At 42.6% G+C, this 23,742-nt stretch overlaps 1 protein-coding gene across 1 annotated transcript in view; it reads right to left on the bottom strand.

The window, feature by feature from the left end:
- Nucleotides 1-458: 458 nt before the first annotated feature.
- LOC126234478 (juvenile hormone esterase-like) overlaps nucleotides 459-23,742 on the bottom strand; it is an 86,008-nt gene continuing 62,724 nt past the window's right edge. Inside the window, exons 9-10 of the mRNA XM_049943170.1 lie at nucleotides 2,418-2,553; nucleotides 459-768 (exon numbers count right to left, since the gene is read on the bottom strand). Of these exons, the coding sequence (XP_049799127.1) occupies nucleotides 606-768; nucleotides 2,418-2,553 (299 nt within the window). The 3' untranslated portion in view covers nucleotides 459-605. The remainder of the gene's footprint in view (nucleotides 769-2,417; nucleotides 2,554-23,742) is intronic.

The following is a 23,742-nucleotide window of genomic DNA, read 5'->3' on the forward strand; positions in this document are numbered from 1 at the left end:
AGAACGTATGTGGAACTGTAAAATACAAAGAACAAGACGTGGAAAGACACAAAACTGAAGTTTCACAAAACAATGACTGTGCCTGTATTCCTTTATCACAGTGAACCTTGCATTGAGAAGATAATTGCACCTTATAGTAGACTCAAATGAGTCTTTTAAGATCTGACAGTGGTTGTCAGATCAGTAATTTTATAAGAAAAAACCACATTCGAAAATAATTATACGTATTTAACTTCAACGACAAACTGGAAGAATACAGGAAGAAATGGTGGCAACATTTTAATTGAAAGGAAGAAGGATTACAGTCATTGTAGACAAGTTATATTCCTCAGGGGAAAGAAACATTGGATGGTGGAGCAAAGTTGTTCTTCAAAATGAAAAGTCAGAATAGGCATAGGAAAAGAAGAGGAAGAAATATAAGTAGAAAATGTGCCTACTTTATGAAGTATCATCACCAGTTTCTAGACTTAAGTTTTCACTTTATTGTTTTACCGGAAGACAAGCGTGAATGACGGTAATAAACAATGTATGGCAATATATTAATGTCAGGAAATATCTATATGTATTCAGTGTGTTCATAGTTTGTTGGACGTTCTGTAGTTCCTTTACTTTCTGAGGATCTTGTCCCAGAAGTCAATGCGATCCTTCATCAAATCCTTCTTAGAAATTAATCCATCGTTGGTGATGTCTAGGTAATGGCCCTCGTTCTTCTTGAAAGGTAACCACGTCACCGACAACAGAGTGTCATCTGGATCAGGCGTCGGATTCCTGTTGAAGAAAATGAAAACCATAATACAATGGGTGCTACTACTCGAAAACGTGAAACGAACATAGGGACGACTTTGTTAATTGTACATAATTGCCAAGCTCTTTCTGTTTGTGCTTGTCACAGCGTGTTTGAATCTCGTGTAGCTAAGTATCATGTACCCCCGAACTCAATTCTTGCACATTGTGCTTGTCTGTATTATCGTTACAACTGAATTTGGGTTGGGAAAAAAGTTCTAAAATTATAGACAGTGATTCTGCTCAACGGCAGCAACATAATGGTAATCCAGGGATATCTTGTAGAAGACGATTACTCTTTCCATAAACATGGGTTTTCAGAGTTTTTGTTTGCACACAACCACATCGTTGTCATTTTACAAATGCAACGTATCACACGTAGTGACTGTATTTTTATACTTGGGGGGGGGGGGGGGGGAGTAAGCAGCGTGGTCAATATTCGCACTTATCTTTGTTATTCACAGGAATCAAACTGGATAATTCCGTAACGTATTCCATAGGCCTTTACTAAACCATCTAAGATGGTAGAAAAAGTTACATCGACGAAAGTTATGATGTAGCCGTCTATTGTAGTGCGTTTAATTTACTTTAATTTCATACATTAGGCACCTGTAACAATGATTTATATTTATTACTGTATCAAAAACACTAGAAACGAAACAGATGAACCAGTGTGAGGGATGGGTGGTTCGTCAAATTAATACGAAACTAAGAATTTGTAGACGCGCTGTACGTATCAACTGTTATTACGACCGACACCAAGAAATGTTTAATAGCTAAATGTTTTGGTTTTATGTCGTGAAGCATAAGTGGAGCCATGTTTATTACATTTACAAAAGACAAACATGAAATGAAACCATTTAAAAATGTGTTTAGTGAATTTTCCTATTACTATCTGATCATGAACAATAGCTGGCTTTTTCCTGCTTTAACTGTAACAGAATGCTTCAACTGAAGTTAATCTCATAGCCTGTTTTCCGATACGTACGTACTATATTAAATGGGTGCAAAGACTTCTGAAAAAAGGTGATTATCACACAGTTTTCTATGTGTTGAAATGTAGAAATGATTACGTTATGATTACATGTGCTGTTGTCCATATCCATATGTGTGTTAAGGCTCAAAATGCCGTCTCTCGTGCTTCCTTTTCATTCAATGTTTTTGAATATTTCTTTAGATTGTCTGCTTTATAATGGTTTTCTTCAAATAGCTCTAACGAAGTATGGTCATCCATTTTCTGACAGAAGAATTATTTCTTTACAATACTTATTTTTTTCTTTGAAAAATACTACAATATTGCGAACTTAAGAGACTCTTCTCAATACATCAATTTCAAAGAATGAAAATCAGGTCTGGGGATTTTCTGATAGAAAGGCTTCTTATAAAGAACACTAATAAGGATTCTATTTTTAGCTATAAAGAAGGATAGAGTAGTATGAATGGAAACACAACTCACTTGTGATAATCTTAACAGATAACAATAACCGTAATGTGAACTTTATGAGGAGTTGAATCAGCGGGTTGGCAGCGCTACGTCTCAGTAGATTGACGTTGAAATAGGTTTGTGGTAATATGTGACACTTACCTGCAGTTTTCTGTGTAAGACATCGCTGAAAAACCAAAAGAGAACTTACCCAGTCTTGGCGAAATTTGTCCAAAGCCGCGTCATACGCGCTATAGCTTTGCCTTCGACGGTTTCTGGTCCCTTCGGGATGTCCTTCGTTTTTTCTCCACAGAACAAGTAGGGTATATCATCACAGTGGCTGGCACCTGTCGAAGTAAGCGACAATCAAACAAAATTCCACCTAAATTACCTCAAAAGTGAATGCACTGTGCCTTTTTAGCGCATACGCTTTCCTGTCGTTCGACGATCCTTAGAGAAATGGCAAGCTTTTCTTGCACTTCTCATAAGTAAGGTCTACTGCAAACTGAAACAGAGAATACTTTGTTGTTCAAATAATATTTGATAAGTAGCTATAATAGTTGTGACACGTTTCAAGTGATAAGTATTTCAGAGAAGTATTATCTTGACTGTTTTTTTGTTTGAACGCTCTTTAATGTTCTTCGTAGCTTAACGTTTGCCTCACTACTATCGTTCTAATATTATGTACTCTTGCAATATAATCCGCGGAACGTGATGTGTACACAATGAATTTCATTTCAAAAAGTGTCAAGGTCCCACTTATCATATCTTTGCAACACATCAAACAATAAAAATATGTTCGTAAGAAATTCAGAAATTACGTTTGTAGTATTTACACAACGACCCTATGAAAGCCGAAAATGTAGAAACATACGTATGATCAAAATCAACTTTATGCCACAGATTAATCACACGAAAGATTACAAGTTGTAACAACTATTCTAAGAAGAACCCAGTGTGATCACCGAACGAAGGACGCAAAGAAGATCAACATGTGTACCTACGAAATCTCCCTCCAAATGCTTAAATATTAGTCCACAAAACATGAACGGTATGTGCCGGAAGACCACGACGAACAAGTTTCCCGTATTACTATACAACTGCTTCAAAATTTTATTAGTTGCTTCGTGATAATTGTCCGAGCATCCATTATGTCTAGATAGCAGTCAGAGGCGCCCAGAGCACATATCTTATCGCTCCCGGAGTTGTCTCACCGCTTTTGCGATAATGTCTCAATGGTTATCCACTCTGGTGTGTTAGGTACCTGAATGAGAAGTGACTTATTGCTAGAGTAACGTCAGTTTGTGAAATAAGGGTTCTATGGAATAAATGCTACCGTTGTTGTTAGAATTTCTCACAAAAACTATTATTCTTATAGTTAGAGAAGTCCCATATTTAAAAATATTATTATACTTGTTGCAGGTGACCCAGGCACGCCGTCCTCCATTGACGTAAGTTAATCCCGGATATCACAGGCGCCGAGAGGTTTATCTAAACACAACAGGAAAGGTGACCCCGCAGCAACAGAGACAAGACCATACTAAACACAAGACCAGTGCTTGAAAGCAAACACTTTACAGCTACAGCTGGTCCTGTGGCTGATTGCTAGAAAACTTGGTTTTTGTAGGAGGGGTGCTGAGTTCGATTTTTGGGCTCGAGAAAGATGTCTGTGCAGAAGAATGATTGCTCAAATCAATGCGCACCCAGGCCAAAGCTTATTAATTGTATGTCTCATGCCATATCAACATATGACAGCTAATTTATTAACAACACATAATATACCAGTACATGCTTAACAATTGGAAGTATTACATAAATGCTATCACACCTCTGATTGCAATAAAGAACAATGAATATAACGAATATCATAAATAATGTTCCTTTAAAATTGTGTTACAGATTGACAGACAATTATAACTGCATTATTCATAATACAAATATTCAAATGCATATCCGACTTGTTGGATGCATTGAAGTAAGCGCCTCTCCGTACTTGCATGGACACCTGTTAACATTCCTGCCGATAATGAGGCATAAGTACGATGTATTCGTTCTGTTAACGTATCTGGATTATCTGGTTCCGTTTCGTAAACCCTGGCTTTCATACACTCCTGGAAATTGAAATAAGAACACCGTGAATTCATTGTCCCAGGAAGGGGAAACTTTATTGACACATTCCTGGGGTCAGATACATCACATGATCACACTGACAGAACCACAGGCACATAGACACAGGCAACAGAGCATGCACAATGTCGGCACTAGTACAGTGTATATCCACCTTTCGCAGCAATGCAGGCTGCTATTCTCCCATGGAGACGATCGTAGAGATGCTGGATGTAGTCCTGTGGAACGGCTTGCCATGCCATTTCCACCTGGCGCCTCAGTTGGACCAGCGTTCGTGCTGGACGTGCAGACCGCGCGAGACGACGCTTCATCCAGTCCCAAACATGCTCAATGGGGGACAGATCCGGAGGTCTTGCTGGCCAGGGTAGTTGACTTACACCTTCTAGAGCACGTTGGGTGGCACGGTATACATGCGGACGTGCATTGTCCTGTTGGAACAGCAAGTTCCCTTGCCGGTCTAGGAATGGTAGAACGATGGGTTCGATGACGGTTTGGATGTACCGTACACTATTCAGTGTCCCCTCGACGATCACCAGTGGTGTACGGCCAGTGTAGGAGATCGCTCCCCACACCATGATGCCGGGTGTTGGCCCTGTGTGCCTCGGTCGTATGCAGTCCTGATTGTGGCGCTCACCTGCACGGCGCCAAACACGCGTACGACCATCATTGGCACCAAGGCAGAAGCGACTCTCATCGCTGAAGACGACACGTCTCCATTCGTCCCTCCATTCACGTCTGTCGCGACACCACTGGAGGCGGGCTGCATGATGTTGGGGCGTGAGCGGAAGACGGCCTAACGGTGTGCGGGACCGTAGCCCAGCTTCATGGAGATGGTTGCGAATGGTCCTCGCCGATACCCCAGGAGCAACAGTGTCCCTAATTTGCTGGGAAGTGGCGTTGCGGTCCCCTACGGCACTGCGTAGGATCCTACGGTCTTGGCGTGCATCCGTGCGTCGCCTCTGTCCGGTCCCAGGTCGACGGGCACGTGCACCTTCCGCCGACCACTGGCGACAACATCGATGTACTGTGGAGACCTCACGCCCCACGTGTTGAGCAATTCGGCGGTACGTCCACCCGGCCTCCCGCATGCCCACTATACGCCCTCGCTCAAAGTCCGTCAACTGCACATACGGTTCACGTCCACGCTGTCGCGGCATGCTACCAGTGTTAAAGACTGCGATGGAGCTCCGTATGCCACGGCAAACTGGCTGACACTGACGGCGGCGGTGGACAAATGCTGCGCAGCTAGCGCCATTCGACGGCCAACACCGCGGTTCCTGGTGTGTCCGCTGTGCCGTGCGTCTGATCATTGCTTGTACAGCCCTCTCGCAGTGTCCGGAGCAAGTATGGTGGGTCTGACACACCGGTGTCAATGTGTTCTTTTTTCCATTTCCAGGAGTGTATAACCACATAAGAAAAAATCCAAGTGCGTTAAATCAGGCGATCTCGATGGCCATCGAATGAAACGACCACGACCTGTCCAAAGTTCGGGGTGCACATTGTTTGAGATATTCCCTAACCCCTCTACAGTAATGGCGTGGTGCACCATCGTGCTGAAACAGTGGCTCACACCTAAATAAACTGGGATGTCTTCTAGGAGATGCCCAAAACTCGGCTCATTCTGTAGGAATTGCAAATACAGCCGTCTATTTAATTTAGAAGCCAAATAAAATAGCATTCATCTCCCCATACAATCTACCTGACGAAATTTGGATTTACGGCTAATTTATTTGCGATACGTCTGTAGAATAACAGCCCATTTTGGAAATCGTTTCATTATAGCTATCGGTGTAGGTGCAGCTTAAAGGGGTCCACTTTCGTACATCCAGAATCCGTTGTAGCTCTTCTTTGTACTAATTACGATGAGAAATAGGTACTAATGGGCAAGATCTAATGATTTTCATAATATTAATAACAATAATAAGAAACACTTATATTATTATTATTATTATTATTATTATTATTATTATTATAGGTACAAATAATACCGCAACCAGAGTGCAATAGCTCGATAATACTTCCGTTTATATTATATTGTACGTACAAGTTATTTTGATTTAAGCTATGCTTACCGTGCCTGAGACGTGCTCCAAAAGACTCAGTAACGTTCCGGCAACATCGGGTGAGTCGCGGATTGGTCTTTCCACGACATGTTGTGCCTATAATGCTCCCTCCGTTCTTAAATGCATCTCTGTACGTCTAAAACACGCGCAGAAGGTAGACGTCACGTTGGGAAACGTTGTGGACGCAGCCCTCGGTCCTCAGTTACGTTGCGGTGTGTCTCCCCATAGACCAGTACCATATCGGTGTAGGCTTCACTGGTGTACACTGCAGTTGTTACCTGTTCGACTGTAAGCCCTGTCTCAAATTACACACACAGGGCTACGCGACCTTGTCAGAGAGGAACCAGGACGAACACGCAGAGGGCGGCACAGCTAAGTGGAGGTTCGCTTGTTCGTGAACTTCCCCTTTGGACAGCAGTGGCGAGGCAACGCTTCGTGCGTAAACATATGCAGAAAACATAAAAATACAGAGGACGGCTTGCATAGACCATCTGGTACAGTGACTGTGGTACTGAAACTTCCTGGCAGATTAAAACTGTGTGCCGGACCGAGACTCGAACTCGGGACCTTTGCCTTTCGCGGGCAAGTGCTCTACCAGTGGAAATCTCATTCTGGAAACATCACCCAGGCTGTGGCTCCGCAATATCCTTTCTTTCAGGAGTGCTAGTTCGCAGGTGACCTTCTGCAAAGTTTGGAAGGTAGGAGACGAGGTACTGGCGGACGTAAATCTGTGAGGACGGTTCGTGAGTCGTGCTTGGGTAGTTCACTCCGCTGTAGAGTGGAAATCTCATTCTAGTGTGGTAATGGTTTGGCCAGTTAATGGTTATGCACACTAGAACATGAAATCTCCAGAATATTATTTCAGTTACAACTTACGACAACAATCAGTGTTAGACACCTCCTCAGCGTACTTCTGTCATGTACTTCAGTCCACGTGAAGGCAAAGCCCACCACAAAGACAAAAAAGAGAAGGAAGATAAAGTGTCTACCTGAAAAAAATAACACTCTGTAATAACAGTAAATTAAAAATAAATTCGAATAACCTTATATTACAACGACCAACAACATCCCAAAAATGTTTTATGCGTGCCATGTCGGATGAAAGTGCAGGTTGTAGATGTTACACGTTTTACCTCGAAAAAGGCCTGACGTTCCTCATCACATATAGCTGATACCAGTTGTCCCTAAACATGTCTTGTAGAGTAAAGCGCCTTGGCCTCAGATACCTCTCAGGTAGGCGTAGCCACCTGTGGTTTGATATACGAAGGCTATTCGGAAAGTAAGGAACGATAGGTCGCGAAATGGAAACCGCATTGCAAATCAAAACTGTTTTATTTGCAACAGTTAGCTACACCTTCCAGCTACTACTCTACACAGTCGCCGCACAGACTTACACATCCGTGTTAGCGTTGTACCAACTTTTAAATTCTCTCGTTATAGAAGGCAGCCGCCACTGCTTTTCCACATTTTTCTAGTCTGGACTACAGGTCGTTGTCTTTCTCAAAATATTGTCTTCATATACAGCAGTTCATTTGGGCAGAGATGAACCTCAGGGGTAGCCAATTATGAGCTGTATTGTGGGTGATCAAACTCTTCCCGTCGAAAACGCTGTAGGAGCATCTTCATTGCGCCTGCAGAGTGCAACCGACAATAGTCGAGTAGAACGAACACATGAGAGTTATGTTATGTGGACTGCATAGTTTCAGGCGAAACCCTTCGCCAGTCTCTCATACTTGGCAGAAGGCGCTAATTTCTAGCCATCTCACAGTGAGCTCAGAACTGAAAGAGCGACATGATGTGATCGACGGGCGTACTAGACACAGTGCCCAACGCATCTGTGCAAAGCTTCATCAGACTTTCACTGTATTTTCGATTTCGCGACCGATCGTTCCTTACTTTCCGAATAACCCTCATACATGGGAGTCAGGACCGTGCATTGTATCCAGTGAGGCCTCAAACCATCATACGTGGAATTTGTCTGGTGTTACACTCAACAACACTGGTTTATTGATAGAGTCCATCCCATTAGCGTCTAACAAACATGCACCCATCACTGTTCGACATTTGTTCTCTCCGCATGCCTTTGCTGTTACGATGTTCGTCGTTTCTGAACAATAGAAGCTAACGGAACGGTTTCCCCACAGCCTGCAGCAAACCATATCGAACCGTCTACACAGACAAATTCACAGTTGAGACAACGCTCTTACATCAAGCCAACATCATAGACTATGAGGCGTTACGATCGTATGTGTACCTGGCGATCATCCCAATGTGTAGTATAAGTTCATGATTATCGTGTCTTTACGTAAGAGTGATTTCAATTCACTGGTACCACTGGTGCAGTTTATTATTGCTGTATGGCCTGTGCTAATTGATATTTTATGGTACGAAAAACCTGTTTCCCGAGACTGAACTTTCTTCTCCGTTATACTCAACAAATATAACAATATTATGACCTCTGACGTGAACGAGGCGTATTGGCACTTGCTTTCACCTTTCCAATTCAATAGTCGGCGCTACAGTTCCTGAGCATGTTGTATCGCTGCCTTTCCCTGTCAGTACAGTGCAAAGCCAAGCTACCCCTCTGTAATATGGACGACTTATTCTGGTAAAATACGAGGTAGGATTCGTTCAGGACATTGATAGTGGGTGCTGCAATTGTTACTAATATTACTGAAGCACAGTAGGAGACCAAAGGTGCTAATAAATATAACTGAATTATTTTTAGCCTGTCCCAAGAACTTAAGTTCTTTTCAGTGCCTGCCATATGCACCCCTGTGGCATATTCACTACGTGGTATACCACACGTGAAATGGAAACAAACGGAATACCAAAACATTTGGAATATGTCTCTTCATCATCCAGTGTCTTTGCATTTAAAAATACGAACAAACCACAGAATGTGGTGGGTATGGATCCTCAGTACCCCTTGTAGCTGCATAGGTAGCTCAGTGATTTTAAACGTTTTCAATGCTTGCATGTATGTCTGCACTCTTCATTGCACAATCTCGACTGACATAAAACTACCTTTTCGTTGTTGAATGCATACTGTTCTCTCCACGCTACAAGCGTCGTAAATCAGAGCTAAATCGTGCTGGTCTGTCATCATTAAGTGGATCCACTGTTCCGAAGATCTGAGCGGCGTAACTACTACCGGTCATCTGTTCTAGACGTTGGCTGGCGCGCATGGACACTTTTCTTTGCGGAGTGTAGTCTGCACTCTATGCCTGCTCAATCTGCCGATTATGTCTTCCTGTCAGTGAGTCGTGCTGAGCCAACTTCGGTCAATGTGCTGGATGTCAACTTTGGACATCGTCAGTGGCTAAAAAACTGCCTTTCATTCTTGACGTTACACTTCGTAGAACTTGTTGTGGCTGGGCGACATGTGCGTTCAGTCCAGGTACAATTGTCCGATTACCCTAGCCTTCAATACAGGGTCAAGATTACATCACCGTCACGTATTACGCGCAACGGATCTCACTCACCGCACAGTTAACACGTCTACACGAAATGCGGGAAAGAACGGTATTGAATAACGTTGAAGACTCTTCTACTGAACCCGTAAACATCTTCTAATTACGATCTTCAGGGAACACACATTACCGTTTGCTTTTTAATTAACATCTTCGTACACATACTGATGACAACTGGAACCGTTTAAGTGCCTGGTATTTATTATTCAGCCTTCTTCATTTCTGTATTTGTTTGCCATTTTGATGCTTCTGCTACTACGTGACGTATACCAGGTATTCATCTTTCGCAAAAGACACCACATATTACATCTCTAATCAAGGGAACTTTTACAAATTCTTACGGAAGTGAAAAACAAATGTTACAGAGCCCGATTTATGTATTTTTTACTTTAATACACGACTAATAACAATATTTTTATTCAAAGCTACATAAGTACTTAACATCATTTTGTAATACCTCGTATGCCAGCATAAATATAAATAACCGCGAGGAGCGGCCACGGGGTTTGTGGCGCCTTGTCACGGATTGCGCGTCTCCTCCCGCCGGAGGTTCGAGTCCTGCATCGGGCATGGTTGTGTGTGTTGTTCTTCGCATAAGTTAGTTTAAGTAGTGTGTAAGTCTACGGACCGATGACCTCAGCAGTTTGGTCCCTTAGAAATTCACACACATTTGAACTTTTTTTTTATAAACAATGATCCCTTGATAAGAAGATGTGCATCTCTTAAGAAAGGCCATACATTTGTTAGAGTCAGTCGATAGTCCATTCCTACAGGATATCTAAAACCAAGAAATATTAGGATCTCTAAAATCAAGAAATACTAAGAAAGGAGTTATCATTTTCATGGGGCTGATTCATATTTCCTCACAACGAAACTACTGTTCCATCGCACATGCCACAGATTTTGGCACAGATGTTAGCACTAACAAAAAACTGTACAACGAAGTAACTGACGTATCTCTTAAGCCATTAATGTAGCATCTTACATTTTTAAACGTATTTTACACGGCAGACCCGTTATACGAAGCTACGAGAAGCATTCGACAGAGAAATGACAAGAACAAGGATCCTTGAGAAGGTATTTCCTTAGAATTATTGAGATGTTAGAGAGAGCCAGCCATGACAAAAGTATTCTTCTTAGTGTGCGTGATAGCTAAAAGTCCGAAATATCCTCAGACTTCATAAAGAATGTAACAATTTCAGTGTCAAAGAAGGCGCATACTGTCACGTGTGAATACTACATTATTATTAGTTCCGTGAGGAATTGTCGTAAGATACTGACAAATTACTTTCAGAAGAATGGAGAAACTCGTAGACGCTGGCCACGGAGAAACTCAGTTTGGGTTCCAGAGAACTGTAGGAACAACAAGGCAATACTTACCCTACGACTTATCTTAAAGGATAGGTTAAACAAACGCAAACCAACGTATATAGCAATTGTAGCATTAGAGAAGGCTTTCGACAGTGTTGACTGGAATACACGCTGTGAAATTATGAAGTTAGTAGGGGTAAGATACAGGAAGTGGAAGCTTATTTAAAACTTGTATAGAAACCAGTCATAAGTTATGAGAATCGAAGCACAGCAAGAGATACTGTAATGAAACGGAAGTGAGACAGAGTTGTAGCCTATCCCCGAACATACTCAGTGTGTGAAATGAGGAAGATGCAAAGAAAGCCACGGAGAAATTTAGAGAAAGAGTTAAAGTTCAGGGAGAAGAAATAAACTCTTTGAGGTTGTCCCTTAACATAAATTCTGTCACAGGGAGCGAAGCCATCAGTAAAGTAGCTGAACGGAATAGATACTGTTTTTAAAAGAAGTTATGAGATGAAAATCGACAAAAGTAAAGCAGTGGTAAAGGAATATAATCGAATTAAATCAGGATAAGCTGAAAGAATTATGTTAAGAAGTGAGACACTGAAAACAGCAAATGAGTTTTGTTACTTGAGCAGTAAGGTCACTGACGCCGGCCGAACTATAGAGAATATGGAATGGAAACTGGCCATAGCACGAAACGCGTTTCTGAAAAAGAGAAACTTGGTAGCGGTTAATGAATTGGTTGGGTGCATAAGTTCGTAGCGTTTTTCAGTAAGTTTAATAAACACAACAGATACGCATGACGGAGACTTTAGTCATCAATAAGCCAATCTAATTCACGATTTACAACAGTCTGCCAACGTTGGGTTAACTTACCAACCCCGCGACTGTAGAAACCACGTGGTTTTCAGATGAAGAACCCGTCAAGCCACGTTCGGAACAGATTTTCATCTAGGAAGAAATTTCCATGAAGATTGATCGCTAGAGAACGGAAAAGGCGAAAATCAAACGGCGCAAGATCAGGTGAATAAGGTGGCTGCGGAATGATTTCCCAGTCCAACTCCTATGTAACGTGTTTTGTCAGTCTAGCAGAATGCTGGTGGGTATTATCGTGGAGTAGCATCACTTGACGCAGTCGCCCTGGTCGTTCTTCGACTGTGTCTGTAAGACATCTCACTAGTTGACAATAAATGTCAGCAGAGATGATTAGAACTCGGGGAAGCAATTCGTAGCACACCACACGGTCGCTGTTCCACCAGATGCATAACGCTATTATTTTGAATGGCTGCAGGTCTTTGTACAGGGGAGTTATTGCATCATTTGTGCTCACCCATTACTTTATTTTATTGTGTTAGCATGAGGACACCTTTCCTTGTCACCAGTAACGATGCAGGATAGGAACGGTCGGTGACATGCTTCATTACAGGCGCTTAAACGATCTTCATCAAACCCCGAAAAGTCTTCCCGTACGCGGAGAGTCACTAATGTCAAAAGGATCGTCCTTAAAGCGGGAAAACCATTTTCCTTACGTGCTCTGTCCGGTGGTGTTATCGCCATATACGAAATCTGGCTGCCTCTGCTGCTGACACCCTTCTATTGAACTCATACGGAAGAATATGTCGGGAATTGTACGATTCCTCCACTTGACACTCCATTTCATTGCGTCCACAGCTGAATTCATTATCTGCAGATGACATAAAGACAATGTGTATACTCAGATAGCTACAATGAACTACAAATAATAAAAATGGCTGTCGATAAATAAAGAAAAATAGCGCTACCAGCTTTAGCATCAGCCTAATAAATATAAGTGTTAGGAATTATTTATCTGGAATGTAGTATGGAAGTGAAAAGTGGACGAGTGCAGGAAATTTTGAAATGTTATGTTACAGAAAAGTAATAAAGATTAGATGGGAAGCTCGAGTAGCTAATGAGCAGGTAAATACGAACTAGGGAAAATAATATTTGTATGGAACAACTTAAAGAAGTGTTGGTAGGTAGGATACATCCTGGTGCACGAAAGATTTGTTAATTTGGTTATGGAGAGAAGTATGGGGAAGCAGGAGTTTAGAGGTTGGTGGTGATGGTGGTGGTGGCGAGGGGGAGGGTGGTGGAGACAGGGTTGCCACCAAACACGTCTCCGACGATTGTCTGGTTTAAGGCATATGCGACACTCATCGGCGAAGAGAACATGACGCCACTCCTGAGCGGTCCGTTGGGAATGTTGTTGGGCCCGTCTGTATCACGCTGTATGGTTACGTGGTTGCAAAGATGGACATCGCCATGGACGTCGGGAGTGAAGTTGCAAATCATGCAGCCTATTGCGCACCATTTGAGTCGTAACACGATGTCCTGTGGGTGAACGAAAAGCTTTTTTCAACAACATGGTTGTGGAGATGAAGCAGCGATTAGTATAATTAAGCAATTATTCAAAAACAGTCTTAATCCCATTTACTTTTATTATACCGCCAACCGGTTTCAACGCGACGTAGGGGTCATCTTCTTGGCGTTTACACTGTGAAATTATAGATATCCGTCAGAAAGACTCCATTATACAACAGCTAAAATTACGTAGATTTAAAATATGTTACCCATTGGTCGACTGCTGGTGGTGTCACTCCTGTCTACATAACGGCAGGAAACTATGCGAGATTAACCCATCATGTGGGCTTAAATAGCGTGCTGAGATCACGTGAATAGACGGCAACACCCCAGCGGCGATCAACGGCATTTAATACAGTTTATTATATGTAATTACTAGTCACCTTAGTTTAACATAAATTTAAGTGACAGTAATAACAGAAAACGGAACCATTCCATTTAAAAAGAGTGTTAATTAGGAAATAATAACGAATATTCCGTAGTCAACTCGTAAAATTCGTAAAAGCATATTACATTATGTGCCATAATATAAAGTAAAACAATTTGTGACACACAAAAGTGGTGTCGTCTTGTTTATAATATATCTATTCTTACATTTACGTAGAAAACATACAATTTACTAAAACGGCTAATATGGAAGGACTACCAAGCCCTCTACTCCCTGTGGTGAGGACGCCGTTGCCATGGATTACAAAGCGTATACCAGGCGTCCGTTGCCGTGGCAGCGGTATGTCATGGCTCTTCATCCACAGAGAAGTTGTCACTTATTTGAGGTTATGGAAATATCTACAATCAAGGATAACCTGAAAAATCTAAAGATAGGACAAAAGTTTACGACACGTTTGTAATACCCGTTTAAGGAATGAAGGTATTAAAATAATGAAAGGAAAAGTAGCACAATATTTTTGGATAGCTCGAAAATTTTTTTATCGTGACTCTCTATTTGTTCATTCAGCATCGCTGCCGGATTCCGTTCATTATGTATAAAAATTTCTAGGTTCTCTAGAATATCCATTATAGATCCTTTTTGGGTTACAGGCAGTATCTTCAGATTTTCCCTTATATTGATTTCTGCATGTTTTTCCATATCTAAATGCTGTCCGAAGAGTGATTTATTACGTGCTGTTCCAGAAGTATGTTCTTTAAATCTGGTATTAAAACTTCTCCCTGTTTGCCCTATGTAAATTTTGCTACAATCTTTACAAGTCAATGTATAAATTCCTGATTTAGCAAGCATCTTATTTTTAACATCTCCTATACTGTGCCTAAGACTATTAGCTATGGTATTTGTAGAGAAAGCAATCGTAACATCCGAATTCTTGAACAGTTTGTTTATCTTATCTGATATAGTCCCCATATACAGCATCTTCTCAGGAGTTCTCTTTTCGGGTATTTTCGCCTGTCTGACGTATATTTTCTGTTGTATCTTCTCTACTATATTTGCGTTATATCCGTTAGATATGGCAATTCGCTTTAATATGTTAATCTCTTTCTGTCTCTGTTCCGGTATTAGTGGTATTCAAATGGTTCAAATGGCTCTGAGCACTATGGGACTCAACTGCTGAGGTCATAAGTCCCCTAGAACTTAGAACTACTTAAACCTAACTAACCTAAGGACAACACACACATCCATGCCCGAGGCAGGATTCGAACCTGCGACCGTAGCGGTCGCGCGGTTCCAGACTGTAGCGCCAGAACCGCTCGGCCACCAGCGGCCGGCATTAGTGGTATTCTATTCAACCTATGTATCGTTGTGAAGAAGAAAGCTTTTTATATCTATTTGGGGGGCATGACTTTGCAGGGATAATGGTATCTGTAGTGGTAGGTTTCCGATAGACGCCAAAGTTGTGGTGTCCATTATCGTAAAAAATAGTTAGGTCTAAATAATTTATAGATTTATGTTGTTCATGCTCAACCGTGAAAGTAAGTTTTCGGTGTATGCTGTTCAACATTTCCGTCAAATTACTTATCTCCTCTATTGTAGCGTCAAATAATATTAGAATGTCATTAACATATCGCTTATAGTATATAATTTTCTGGCGTATGCACGGATGATCTTTCAAAAACATAACTTCTTTATTATTGACGAAAATGTCAGCTATCGTTCCTGCCAGTGAATTGCCCGTCGCTAGGCCGTCTTTCTGCTGATATATCCGATCATTAAACGAAAAATAGCGAAAACGTAAGGTTGTCTCAAGAAGATGCATTAATTCAGTTATTTCATCGTAATTAAGGGCCTTATGGCGTATAAGGTTTTCTCTAATAATTTCTATTGTTTCTGCCACCGGAACATTGGTATACAAGTTTTTAATGTCTAATGGGGCAAATCTGGCTGTTATCGGTATGGTAATATTATGTATTCCTGTTACTAACTCAAAGGTATTTTTCACTGAAAAAGCCTCGTCCTATGTATAGAACTGTTTTAAAGCATATTCAGTTTCTTATTAAGATTGTAAGAAGGGCATCCTATATTATTAACTATTGGTCGTATAGGCCACTACAAGCGTAGTGTAGGCTGTCTCTTTAGCAGAGCTGTTTCATTTTCTGCCAATAAATTGCAGTGTTTGGTTCGCCTTGCTCACAACATTTTCTACGTGTTCTTTCTAATTTAAGTTGTTCGTAATTGCAGTTCATAAATATTTAGATGAATGTATGGCTTTTAGATTTGATTGATTTATCATTTAACCGAACTATAAGGCATTCTTTTTAGCTCTCATGTGGATGACTTAACACCTTCCATTATTTAGAGTCAATTGACAGTTTTCGCACCATACAGACATCTTTTCAAAATCGTTTAGCAATTTGCTTTAATCTTCTGATGATTTTACTAGACGATGAACGACTGCATCATCTGCAAACAACCAAATACGACTGCTCATATTGTCTCCTAAATCGTTTGTAGGTAAGAAACAGCAGAGGGCGTATAACACTACCTTCTGGAACGCCAGATATCGCTTCAGTTTTACCCCACGACTTTCCGTCAATTAATACGAAATGTGACCTATCTGATGAAAAATCGCGATATTCCACACGCACGCAATTTGATTACATGTAGCTTGTGAGAAATAGTGTCAGAAACCTTCTAGAAATCTAGAAATACGAAATCAATTTGGAATCCCTCGTCAGTAGTATTCAACACTTCGTGTTAGTGAAGAGCTAGTTGTGTTTCACAAGAACGATGTTTTCTAAATCCAAGTTGACCATGTGTCAATAGACCACTCTCTTCGAGGTAATTCATAATGTTTGAACACAATATAAGTTTCAAAATACTGCTGCATATTACTCATTTTATCTTTCTCGTGCGGTAGTGCAGCTTTCCAGCCTTTGTATACGGATCTTTCGTCGAGCAAGCGGTTTGCTATGTTTCAGTGGACCTATTGCGTCACCGTACTCTGAAAGGAACGCAACTTGTATACAGTCTGAAATGGAAGACTTGTTTTTGTTAAGTGATTTAAGTTACTTCACTACTCCGAGGATACCGACCTGTAAGTTATTCACATTGGCAGCTGTTCTTGATTTAAATTCTGGATTATTTACTTCGTCTTCTTTGGTGAAGTAATTTCGGAAGGCTTTGTTATCAACTCTGCTTCAGCAGCACTGTCATCGACAGTATTTCTATAGCTATTACGAAGGCATCGACTCTCTTTCCGCTAGCATACTTCACATACGATCTGAATGTCTTTGGATTTTCTATCAGATTTCGAAACAAAGTTTCGTTGTTGAAACTATTACAAGTATCTGGCATTGAAGTCCGCGCAATTTTGGGTATTTTACGTTCGTTTAAATTCGTCTTGCTTTTCCCATTGCTTCTGCAACAGTGTTCTGATTCGTTTGGTGTACCAAGGGGGAACGTAGTTCGTGAATCTGTTTGCTATATGCATCTTTCAAATGCTGTCGATTCTATTTCTTTGAATTCAAACCTTCAAGCCACATCTGGCCTACACTTACATTGTCAATTTAGAAGGAGAGGAGACTGGCTCTCAGGATGCTGTCAAGCGAATTTTTATGTGATTTTTTGAGCAGGTGTATCTTTTTTTTATTTTTAGACGATTTGGGAGTTACATTATTGAGTCTCACTACGACAACTTTGTGATTACTGATCCCTGTATCCGTTTTGATGCTCGTTGTTAGCTCAAAATTATTTGTAGCTAAAAGGTGAAATGTGTTTTCACAAACATTTACTGTTGCAGTGGCATCATGAATTAACTGCTCTAAATAATTTCCAGAGGAAGCGTTTAGCACAATTAGAGATAACGTTTAATGCGTACCTCCGGAGTTAAACGTGTATTTTCAGCAACATACGGAGGGTAAATTGAAGTCACCAATAACTATAATTGTATGAGTTGTGTACGTGTTTGAAATTGGACTCATGTTTTATTTTAATCTTTCATTAATTATACCATATGAGTTGGGCAATCAGTAGAAGGATCCAATCATCATTTTATTCCAGTTACCAAGAATAAACTCTGTCCATACTAACTCACAGTAACTATTTACTTCAATTTCGCTACGAGATAAACTACTTCTAACAGCAATAAACACACCACCGGCAACTGTGTTTAGCCTGTACTCTCTGAACACCGTTGGGTCCAATGCAGAAATTTCGGCTGAACGTATCTCCGGCTTTAGCCAGCTTTCAGTACTTATGACGATTTGAGCATCGGTGATTTCTATTACAGCTTGAAGCTCTAGTAATTTCCCAAAAGCCCTACAACAGTTTACAATTGTTGTAGCGATGGTTCCTAGATCTACGATTTTCCTTAATCAGACCTACACCTTTTTCTGTGTTTCCCCGAGACCCTCTAACTTAAAAAACCACACAATCCCTGCTACCCGTGTAGCCACCATCTTTGTGCAACGGACCTCTGACCTCCTTAGCGGAATCCTAAACCCCACCATCTTAGGCCGCAAGTCGAAGAATCTGCAGCCTACATGGTCGCAGAATCGTCTGAGCCTCTGATTTAGAATCCCCCCCCCCCCCCACTTGGCTTTGAACCATAGTTCCGCAATCGGTCCTGTCGACACTGCTGAAAATGGTGAGCTCTGGTTTCATCTCGTGAGCAAGACTGGCAGCCTTTCCTTGTTCTGTTAGCTACTCGAAGCCAGAGAGAATCTCTTCCGATCCAAAGCGACAAATATCATTGGTACCGACGTAGCCACCACTAGAAGTTGGCTGCAACCTGTGCTCTTATGACATCCAGAAGGACATGTTCACCGTCTGGAATGACTCCATCCAGTACGCACATGGAATGTGCATTAGATTTCTTCCACTCCTTCGCAGACATGTTCCTAATGGGCCCCATGACGTGCCTAACAGTGGAGCTCCCAACTGTCAATAGTCCCATCGTCTGCCCAGATCTTGCAGGCTAAGTGGGTTTCCTCTGAAAGAGGACAAGTGACTGCGTCTGTCTGAGGGTAAGTGTCGGCCACAGACAGCACCTGTAACGTTTTTGTCAGTCGTATCAGGGAGGCATTACGTTCGGCACTGTCGGAAGTCTTTCGCCGCCTGCCAAGCCCCACTTGACCATGATGGGTAAGAGGTCAAACGCAGTGGAAGCAGCTGGCCTCCGGTGCGGACCGATTGGCGGACTCTTGTGTCGTGCTGGACGTCCTTTGGATCCCCACGATCGGCCTACAACAGTGATTCCCATCCACTGCAGCCCTGCCGCCGTTGGATAAGCAGCTGCAGCAGCAAGTCGTATACTCCTAGCTCACTCATTGGTTACATAGTTTAATTCTTAATTTCTTTGCGTGTTTTTGGTACTTGTATTGTTTAATTCATAAATCTCGGGCGTATTATAGTATTTGAGAGTTGTAGCATCGCGTTTTATTACCTGAATAGTGTAAAATCGCGTAGTCTCCTTCCGCCGCCGAGCAGTGTGTCAGCAGTGCGCAAGTAGCAGCATTACTGCATTTACTAGGCAATCTTGTATTTTAATAACCGTTTAAATTTTGTGTCGATTTGTTTGCGCTCTCTGTAGATTAGTTCAGACGTTCTTTGCACAACAGTTTTTAGCATGGATAGGGACTGCTACTGCTGTGTTCGGATGCAGGCTGAGTTGACATCCCTTCGCTCCCAGCTTCAGGCAGTGTTGGCTTCGGTCACACAGCTTGAGGCTGTTGCCAATGGGCATCACTGTGGGGTTCCAGATGGGGGTTTGTCGGGGACGGCCAGCTCGTCCCACGCATCCCCCGATCGGACTACGACTGTGGTTACCCGGGATACTGCCCGCATTGAGGCTGATCCCTCACCTGTGGTAGAATGGGAGGTCGTCTCAAGGTGTGGCAGGGGGCGAAAGACATTCCGGAGGGCTGAACAGAAGGCCTCTCCAGTTTGTCTGACGAACCGGTTTCAGGCTCTGTCTCAGGCTGATACTGATCTTCGGCCTGACATGGCTGCTTGTCCTGTTCCAGGGGTTGCCCCTCAGTCTGCAAGATCCGGGCGGTCGCAGAGGGTGGGCTTACTGGTAGTTGGGAGCTCCAACGTCAGGCGCGTAATGGGGCCCCTTATGGATATGGCAGCAAGAGAGGGGAAGAAAACCAATGTGCACTCCGTGTGCATACCGGGGGGAGTCATTCCAGATGTGAAAAGGGTCCTTCCGGATGCCATGAAGGGTACAGGGTGCACCCATCTGCAGGTGCTCGCCCACGTCGGCACCAATGATGTGTGTCGCTATGGATCGGAGGAAATCCTCTCTGGCTTCCGGTGGCTATCTGATTTGGTAAAGACTGCCAATCTCGCTAGCAGGATGAAAGCAGAGGTCACCATCTGCCGCATCGTCGACAGGAGTGACTGCGGACCTTTGGTACAGAGCCGACTGGAGGGTCTGAATCAGAGGCTGAGACGGTTCTGCGACCGTGTGGGCTGCAGATTCCTCGACTTGCGCCATAGGGTGGTGGGGTTTCGGGTTCCGCTGGATAGGTCAGGAGTCCACTACACGCAACAAGCGGCTACACGGATAGCAGGGGTTATGTGGCGTGGGCTGGGCGGTTTTTAGGTTAGATGGCCTTGGGCAAGTACAGAAAGGGCAACAGCCTCAACGGGTGCAGGGCGAAGTCAAGACATGCGGGGACCAAGCAGCAATCGGTGTTGTAATTGTAAACTGTCGAAGCTGCGTTGGTAAAGTACCGGAACATCAAGCGCTGATAGAAAGCACCGAAGCTGAAATCGTTATAGGTACAGAAAGCTGGCTAAAGCCAGAGATAAATTCTGCCGAAATTTTTACAAAGGTACAGACGGTGTTTAGAAAGGATAGATTGCGTGCAACCGGTGGTGGAGTGTTCGTCGCTGTTAGTAGTAGTTTATCCTGTAGTGAAGTAGAAGTGGATAGTTCCTGTGAATTATTATGGGTGGAGGTTACACTCAACAACCGAGCTAGGTTAATAATTGGCTCCTTTTACCGACCTCCCGACTCAGCAGCATTACTGGCAGAACAACTGAGAGAAAATTTGGAATACATTTCACATAAATTTTCTCAGCATGTTGTAGTCTTAGGTGGAGATTTCAATTTACCAGATGTTTAGGACGGGTGGTAGGGACAGAGCATCGAGTGACATTATACTGAGTGCACTATCCGAAAATTACCTCGAGCAATTAAACAGAGAACCGACTCGTGGAGATAACATCTTGGACCTACTGATAACAAACAGACCCGAACTTTTCGACTCTGTATGTACAGAACAGGGAATCAGTGATCATACGGCCGTTGCAGCATCCCTGAATATGGAAGTTAGTAGGAATATAAAAAAAGGGAGGAAGGTTTATCTGTTTAGCAAGAGTAATAGAAGGCAGATTTCAGACTACCTAACAGATCAAAACGAAAATTTCTGTTCCGACACTGACAATGTTGAGTGTTTATGGAGAAAGTTCAAGGCAATCGTAAAATGCGTGCCGAGTGAAACTGTGAGGGACGGGAAAAACCCACCGTGGTACAACAACAAAGTTAGGAAACTACTGCGAAAGCAAAGAGAGCTTCACTCTAAGTTTAAACGCAGCCAAAACCTCTCAGACAAACAGAAGCTAAACGATGTCAAAGTTAGCGTAAGGAGGGATATGCGTGAAGCGTTCAGTAAATTCGAAAGTAAAATTCTATGTACCGACTTGACAGAAAATCCTAGGAAGTTCTGGTCTTACGTTAAATCAGTAAGTGGCTCGAAACAGCATATCCAGACACTCCGGGATGATGATGGCATTGAAACAGAGGATGACACGCGTAAAGCTGAAATACTAAACACCTTTTTCCAAAGCTGTTTCACAGAGGAAGACCGCACTGCAGTTCCTTCTCTAAATCCTCGCACAAACGAAAAAATGGCTGACATCGAAATAAGTGTCCAAGGAATAGAAAAGCAACTGGAATCACTCAACAGAGGAAAGTCCACTGGACCTGACAGGATACCAATTCGATTCTACCCAGAGTACGCGAAAGAACTTGCCCCCCTTCTAACAGCCGTGTACCGCAAGTCTCTATAGGAACGGAAGGTTCCAAATGATTGGAAAAGAGCACAGGTAGTCCCAGTCTTCAAGAAGGGTCGTCGAGCAGATGCGCAAAACTATAGACCTATACCTCTGACGTCGATCTGTTGTAGAATTTTAGAACATGTTTTTTGCTCGAGTATCATGTCGTTTTTGGAAACCCAGAATCTACTATGTAGGAATCAACATGGATTCCGGAAACAGCGATCGTGTGAGACCCAACTCGGTTTTTTTGTTCATGAGACCCAGAAAATATTAGATACAGGCTCCCAGGTAGATGCTATTTTTCTTGACTTCCGGAAGGCGTTCGATACAGTTCCGCACTGTCGCCTGATAAACAAAGTAAGAGCCTACGGAATATCAGACCAGCTGTGTGGCTGGATTGAAGATTTTTTAGCAAACAGAACACAGCATGTTGTTATCAATGGAGAGACGTCTACAGACGTTAAGGTAACCTCTGGCGTGCCACAGGGGAATGTTATGGGACCATTGCTTTTCACAATATATATAAATGACCTAGTAGATAGTGTCGGAAGTTCCATGCGGCTTTTCGCGGATGATGCTGTAGTATACAGAGAAGTTGCAGCATTAGAAAATTGTAGCGAAATGCAGGAAGATCTGCAGCGGATAGGCACTTGGTGCAGGGAGTGGCAACTGACCCTTAACATAATGTATTGTGAATACATAGAAAGAAGGATCCTTTATTGTATGATTATATGATAGCGGAACAAACACTGGTAGCAGTTACTTCTGTAAAATATCTGGGAGTATGCGTGCGGAACGATTTGAAGTGGAATGACCATATAAAATTAATTGTTGGTAAGGCGGGTACCAGGTTGAGATTCATTGGGAGAGTCCTTAGAAAATGTAGTCCATTAACAAAGGAGGTGGCTTACAAAACACTCGTTCGACCTATACTTGAGTATTGCTCATCAGTGTGGGATCCGTACCAGATCGGGTTGACGGAGGAGATAGAGAAGATCCAAAGAAGAGCGGCGCGTTTCGTCACAGGGTTATTTGGTAACCGTGATAGCGTTACGGAGATGTTTAACAAACTCAAGTGGCAGACTCTGCAAGAGAGGCGCTCTGCATCGCGGTGTAGCTTGCTCGCCAGGTTTCGAGAGGGTGCGTTTCTGGATGAGGTATCGAATATATTGCTTCCCCCTACTTATACCTCCCGACGAGATCACGAATGTAAAATTAGAGAGATTAGAGCGCGCACGGAGGCTTTCAGACAGTCGTTCTTCCCGCGCACCATACGCGACTGGAACAGGAAAGGGAGGTAATGACAGTGGCACGTAAAGTGCCCTCCGCCACACACCGTTGGGTGGCTTGCGGAGTATAAATGTAGATGTAGATGTAACCGAAGCCGCTGAGAGTAAAGTGTCACCAAGTCGGCTAACATCCGCACACAACAATAGCAGTCCCAGTCCATACTGAAGACCGTGGAAAATTACGCTATACACACAAACAAAGGACTATCGACACGCGCTATGGAACTCTAGTGCAGACACTGACGAAAACGCAAGGACTGTGGCTAATAAATTAGATTAACGCGCAGAGATTCAAAAACTTAACTACCAACGCACTCACTTGAAATTAAATAACTCGCTCATCCTTAGGTACTTGTAATAATCGGTTTACTTTCGGTTTACTTTCCGACAGAAACGTAAACGCGGGGAGTGTGTCTATTAAATATAAAAT

Source organism: Schistocerca nitens, chromosome 2 (genome assembly GCF_023898315.1).
Source record: "Schistocerca nitens isolate TAMUIC-IGC-003100 chromosome 2, iqSchNite1.1, whole genome shotgun sequence".
NCBI classification, from domain to species: domain Eukaryota; kingdom Metazoa; phylum Arthropoda; class Insecta; order Orthoptera; family Acrididae; genus Schistocerca; species Schistocerca nitens.